The following is a 7,500-nucleotide window of genomic DNA, read 5'->3' as shown; positions in this document are numbered from 1 at the left end:
ATGTTAAATAAAGTAATACTTCTATAGCTGGATGTGATTGCGATGTGTTATGAAATATTAATATACTTGATGGTAATGACATTCCTATATATAAAACAACTGCATTAATTAATGATACATTATATTTTGTTTTTAAATATAAAGCTTTCATTTTATTTTTGATAATTAATTTTTTATGTATTTTTTGTAAATATATTAGATCTCTTTTTAAAAAATAATTATTTATATCTTTTTTAATATTATAATCAATTAATATAAATGTAAAATTATTTAATATAACAGGCGCTATTTTAATTTCTGGTAATTCGTCTATTTTTAAGTTAGGATTAAATGGATGAGGTAATTTTGAATGTCTTGGAAATGCTGATAATATTAAATTTCTTAATTGAATACAATTTAAAGGTATGACATTACAAAGTGAGAAATTATATACACATAAAAATTCAGGGAAATCATGTAATAGGATTAAAAATGTTCTTAATGTTGCTCTATATAAAATTGTTATTGAATCAGTTAAATAATTATTTTTTAAAAAGATATATAAAAATTCTAATAGATATATTAATAATTTATTATATATATACCATCCTTTCGAACTTTTCAATATTTCTGGTAAAAATAATTTATGATTAATTAATTCTAACCATGCGAATACAAATGCAGGTACACGTATTGGATTTAAAATACATAAGTAATATCCAATAGCTAATATAAATTTATTATATAAGTCTTCAAATGATTTTTCATATTTATTTATTTCAATTAATATAGATAGCAATAATCTATAATATGGTCTTTGATTAAAATTACTTTTATTCTTTCTAGATTCATATACTATAATTCTACAAAATATATTCATAACTTTTTGAAATAAGACAAAAGGTGATATGTGTTGTATATTAATTAATCTCATCATACAAATAATCATTTTTGCTAATGCGTCAATACTAGTTGTATCTAGACTATCATTTAATAAAATATTTCTTTCTAGATCTGAAAGGTTTTTATCATTACTATCGTATGTATACAAGTTTGTTTTATTTATAATATTCTTATTAAGATTATTATTAAATTGGTTTTTAATATTAGAATGATTAAGTAAATTACTATTCTCATTATCAATTGTATTAGTATTAACATTGTAGATATTATTTTTTTTTTCATTTTGTGGATGGCTCTTTGGATCTATATTATAATCATCATTTTTATTATTATTATCATCATTATTTTTACTATTATTCTTATTAATAATTTCATTTTTTATTTTATTTTGTTCCATCTTCTCATATACTCCTATTATCATGTCTTCATATTTTATATCACCCATGTTAAAATTTTCAGATTTGTAGAGATGGTCGATTTTTTTGTCCACATCGATCTCATAAATATCATTTAATTTATTATCTAGATTTATTCCATTAATAACGTTTGATTGTACTTTATTTTGCATATCATCTATATTAATTCCTATGGATTGGTTTATAGCTGAAGTTAGATTTTTTAATATTTCATCCTTTTTGTAATTAAAATCTTTAGTAGTATTCTCATTATTTCTAATACAATCAGTATATTCTTCTTCATCTAAAATATGTTCACTTTTATTTGATATATTAGAATAAAATGTTAAATAACATGAAGATATATCTGAATAGGTATCATCAAAATATGTTTCTTCATTATTTGTAATATATATATCTTTATTTTTATTAAATTCATTATTTGTATCATTAGTTTTTTCTTCAACGGTGTGTGTTTTTTCTATACAAGTTTCATTTTTACTATTATTATTTATATCATGATTATTTTTTTTATCTTTTTTTTTTTTCTTATCTTTTTTCTTTTCACTTGTGTTATTTGCGTCTTCCGTGTCTTTTTTTTCCTGTTCACTTTTTAATGAATTTATATCTGCTTCATCTGTTTTATTACTTTTGCCTTTTTTTGAATTATTATTGTTTTTATTGGATTCATTATTTATAGTATTATCTTTATTAACCGAAAATTGTTCAGTAGCATTACCATTATTGTTATTCATAAATTCGGTTGTTTGTTTATCATTCAAAATGTTCATATTATTATGCATTTCATCAAGTGATTTGTTTATATTATTCTTTTTGTTTAAATCCATATTTGCACTACCGTATTGTGTACCTTCTTCCTTTTGTTCTTGATATATATTTAATATAGTGCATGCTCCCTCTAGAGCTTTATATATACATACAGTAAAAAAGTTATCAATGTTACTATCAATTTTTAATAATCCTTGATTTGATATCGTTTGAAAAAATTTCATATAGCTTTCATTAGGATTATCTAAATTATTTAAACTGGTTAGTTTAACCCATTGATTAAATGCTAAACTAATAATTTCTTCATGTTCATTTGTAACTTGTTGTGGTCTAGGTACTACTCTTAAACCTCCTACTCCTTTATCTTTAAAAATTTTACTTTTATTTTTAATTTGTATAATATTCCAATTTGTATTTAAACAAAAATCAATTATTTGTGTCAAGGTGGTTAAATGTTTGGGGTTCATTAAAATTTTTAAATATTTCTTTTTATATTGGGTATATTTCATATTATCTGGTTTATCTTCATTATTGGAGCATTGATCTTTTAAGTGATTCTTGTCATTTTTATTTATAAGAGATTCTTTCATTAATTTATTATTCTTTTGTTCATGAATTTGTTCATCTATTTGTTCATCTATTTGTTCATCAATTTGTTCATGTATTTGTTCTTTTGTTTGTTGTTCATCTATTTGTTCTTTTGTTTGGTGTTCATCTATTTGTTCTTTTGTTTGTTGTTCATCTATTTGTTCTTTTTTTATCTGTTCATCAATTTTTTCCTTACTTTCTTCATTTAGTTTTTTATTTTTTTTTGCATTTTTTTTGTTATTTTTCTTTTTAATTCCTGAATTGTTATTAAGTTCATTACTTTCTTGAGAAGCCATATCACAATGTTGATCTTTGTTTGTATTTACTAAAATGTCAATACATTCCCTTTTTAAGTTCTCGGAATGATTATCTAATGATTTTGTTATATCTATGTCTTCTTTTTTATTGTTATTTATAGATTCATTTATGATATTTTCTTGATTTTGCTTATTTTCTAAATTATTTATATTATCATTACTTTGTAATAATGATTTTGCTTTTTTTTGTTTTTCTTTTTTCTTTTTTTTAGTTTCTACTTTTTCTTCATTTGTTTGTTTTATTTCTGAGTTATTATCTATATGGATTTTATTTTCATCATTTTTTATGTCATCTCCATTTGCTTTTGTTAGATCATCTTTCTTTTTACTACTTTGATTCTCTTCATTATTTATTTTTTCATTATTTTTGATTTCTTCTCCTTTGCTTTTTATAATTTGTTCACTCTTTTTTTCTTTTTGGTTCATTTCGTTTTGATTTTCTTGTTCTGGTTCTTTTTCATCTTCTTCTTGTTCCATATTAAAATATTCTACACAAAATTGCATTACATCTGAAAAATAGACAGTTTCTTTATTTTCTTTGATTTTTTGAGATTCTACATTTAACTTATCAATTGCTTCTTTTATATTTACATTTCCCCAACCGTGTACATAAATATTTTTATTTTGAATTAAATTTTTTTTTTTCTTCCCTTCTGTTTTAAATTTGTTTATTAAAGAAAATAAATTTTGAAAATCACTATATCTATATATATGAAAATCTATTAAAATATTTTTGAGAAGTAATATAATAAATTCTAATATGTTAATATAATCTTCTTTATTATTAATAAGTTCTTTTTCTAAATATTTTTTATATTTTTCTATATCAACTAAATTGTATCTTATTAAACCTGCAGTAACATTTATATTATATTTATACATATTTATATATTGATCTTGATCATTTGGAAAATTATCTGTATTTATATCTTTGTTTTTATTTTCTAAATTAATTTTATCGTTATGTTCTTCTGCATTTACACAAATATCTGATATTTGACTGTTTGGATTGTTTACATTATTATTATTATTATTATTATTGTTGTTGTTGTTTGATACATTTTCATATTTTTTTCTGTTGAACATTATTATATTCGTTATATGATCCTTTAATAAAGGACATTTATATTTTAATTTTTCTAATATACATAAAAAGACTTCTAAGTATATACCTGTAACATTAATTGATTTAATATTTACTTCTGTTTGTTCGTTTGGTGATGTTATTTCTAAAAGAAAGGTATATATTTTATTTGTATATGAAATTATAGTTTCATTTTTATTTTTTGTTAATGAAGCTATTTCTGGTATAGACTTTATTAGATTGAAAATATTTCCATCTACAGATAGACTATATAATAGATATAAATTCATTTTATTAATATTACATATATTTATTTCTTTATTGACATTAAATAATATAGGAGGTAAATTAATAATATCATTAATAGCTTCTTTTAATTGTCCTGTGGCTAGTTCCAATTTTTTTAAAACTTTATGTAATTGTAAATTGACTTCTAATGTAATATTATTTGATAAATCATTTTGTTCATTATAATTTTCTTTATCATTGTTTTGTATATTTGCACTAAGATGTTCATTTTTTGATTTATTATTTATATTATACTTTTCTAAATTTATGTTTTTATTTATCTTTATATCATCTTTTGATATATATATTTTTTCGTTTCTGCTTGATGCATGTGTCATTGTATTTGGTTTTGAATAATTATTGATTTCTTCATTATTTTGCATTATATTTGTATTATATATGTATGGAAGAGATGGTTTATTTGAATCTTTAACATCATTCATATTTTTATAAATTAATGTTAATGCTTTAACAGCTGCTTCCAACTTTTTTAGGGGAGATATATTTATAAAATTGGTATATATATTTAAATGTTTACTTGTTATTGGATTTTCTAAATTTAAAATATGTGAGAATTCTAACTGCATTTTTTTTGATTTATTAAGATGACTTGATTCTCTAAGAGAGATATCACTTTCTCTAGCTATTTCTTTGGTTAAAAATAATGGTTCTAATGCTTCGTTAATATCTTTTATAGCTTTTTCAATAACAGCCTGTTCAATTAAATTACAACCTAATTCTAAATTATCTGCACATAATATTTGAACGACCTGTTCTATGAGTACTTGATCATTACAATCCTTTGTGCTAGTTGGTTGTAACAATTGTCTTAAATGTTGTGTTAGTGATATACGTAATGGTTCTTTGCATGTAGCTAATGCTAAAGAGCTGGCCAAAGATGCAACCATAATATGAGCTGCTTTACGTATTAAATATTCATTTGTTTCTAAACAAAAATCTTTACATATGATTTCTCTAGTAGTCACACAGCAAATGGATACTGATCTTTCTAATATGGAAGATATTATTTCTCTAATTGCTTTATCAACAGCTAGTGGGACTACTCGTTTTAAGGCTGGTTGTATTTGAAATAATGCAATAGATGGAGATATAATTACTGCATTACTTAAACTTTGAATAAATTTATTATTATTACTATTATTATTATTTTTGTTAAGATCACATATATCATTATTTATATTGGAAGTTGTATTTATATTAGAATTTACATTTGATATGTGTTGATCATTGTTAATAGTATAATGATTTCTATTTTGATTGTATATTAATTTTTGTGGTGCATTTGAATTAATCATTTTTAAATCTGGAGGATTAAAGGAAGAAACTAAACTAGAGTCATTCCTTAGAGGATCAATTTTCTTATTAATTTCATTTGGGTTCCAATTAGATTCTATAGTATTTAAGGTTGGTTGTTCATTTGTATTAAAATAAGTATCTATTTCAGTATTTATTCTATTATTTGATAATATGTTTTGTGGTATGTTTTGTAATTCCTCTAATTGGGTATTATCGTTAATAGAATTATTTATGTTAAATATATTATTAACATTTGATATATTTTCTTTCATATATATATTTTTTATATCTACAGGTAGGTTAAGATTATTAGTACTAGAAATAAAATTTAAACCATTCATATTATTATTATTATTATTGTTGTTATTATTGTTGTTATTATTGTTGTTATTATTATTATTGTTGTTGGTGTTATTATTTGTTATGATATTTCTATTATTCCTATTATTTTTTGCCATAACAAAATCGCTTTTTTTATTCTGTGGAGGCATCCTTTTACTAAGCAATACAGTTTTATTTTGGAATTCCTGAATATTTAGAGATAGATTTTTAAATAATACCTCAACTTCAAATATGATGTATGTTTTGACATTTGGAAGCTCATGAATTTCTGTTAATAAACATAACATAGCAGTAGTCCAAGGATTTGGAGGTTTAAAATTTTTTGATAATTTTATAGATTCTAAAATTTTACATACCATAGGTAATATACAAACTAAACAACCTTTATCATATGCTTCAAATAGAACTACTTTTAAATCTAATATTTTTGATTTCAGTGGTCTATTTCTTCCTAAGGTTATGAATCCTAACCATGAACCTAAATTTTTTAAAACAGTTCTGAAAGCACTGACTTCTTTTAGTTCGTTTATATATTTAAATAATATAAGTATACAATCATAGGTCATACTAATAATTGTATCTATAAATAATGGATAGCTTAATTTATCAATAAATTCTAAAAATACGTTGTGTAAATTTACTTCTTTAGAAGCTCTGGATTTTACGATATAAAATGCTAACCAATTAAAATAATCAGGTTGCATAAAATCTTTTAAAATTTTTATTTTTTCATCTATATTAAATAGGCACAATGTGTTAAAAATACTGAAAACTTCTCCTATAATAATTGATGAGGGAAGAATAATATTTTTGGTAAGTTCCGTGGCATCCATTAAGCATTCTATTTGTCCTAAGCCGAAGCCGTTTATATTATTTGCGTTTAGATGATTTGGTAATTTTTTTTGAATTTGATCATAGAAAATTTCTATAATATCAGATGATTGTTCTTTTGCCTTAATTAAATTGTAGTTATTATTATTATTATTATTTTGGATATTTAAATTATTCACATTATTCACATTGTTCATATTATTCATATTATTCATATTGTTCATATTATTCATATTATTCATATTATTCATATTGTTCATATTATTCATATTATTCATATTATTCATATTATTCATATTATTCATATTATTCATATGATCCCTTTTGTGATCTAACATATTCTTGGTATGTTCCTTTATACCCATGTTTATCGAATTATCTATTATGTTTGATATATTACTTTCTAAATTATTTTGATTAAATGCATGTGTAAGTTTTGAATTTATATCTCTCTTAATATTGTTATTAGTTCCTAATGTGTTTATATTTTTATTATATTGATGTATGAGATCTTTTGTTGAATTTAAGTAAGGTCTGTTTAAATATAATTGATTTTCATTATTATTAATATTGTTATTTGAATTTTCATTATTTAGTATATTGGAAATATTATTATTATTATAACTAATATTATTTTTGTTAGTTATGGGAAAATTGTTTGTATTAA

The 7,500-nt window shown here is 21.5% G+C and overlaps 1 protein-coding gene across 1 annotated transcript in view; it reads right to left on the bottom strand.

The window, feature by feature from the left end:
* The window catches only part of PADL01_1102000 (CCR4-NOT transcription complex subunit 1, putative), a gene marked incomplete at both ends in the record, with an annotated part of 9,837 nt that overhangs the window by 1,208 nt on the left and 1,129 nt on the right, over positions 1 to 7,500 (bottom strand). The window contains one exon of the mRNA XM_028682471.1: positions 1 to 7,500. This exon is cut by the window's left edge and continues 1,208 nt beyond it; it is cut by the window's right edge and continues 1,129 nt beyond it. Coding sequence (XP_028538745.1) covers positions 1 to 7,500 — 7,500 coding nt within the window.

This window comes from Plasmodium sp. gorilla clade G2 (assembly GCF_900097015.1).
Source record: "Plasmodium sp. gorilla clade G2 genome assembly, chromosome: 11".
NCBI lineage: Eukaryota > Apicomplexa > Aconoidasida > Haemosporida > Plasmodiidae > Plasmodium > Plasmodium adleri (nom. inval.).
This window is presented reverse-complemented; position numbering and strand designations above follow the sequence as displayed.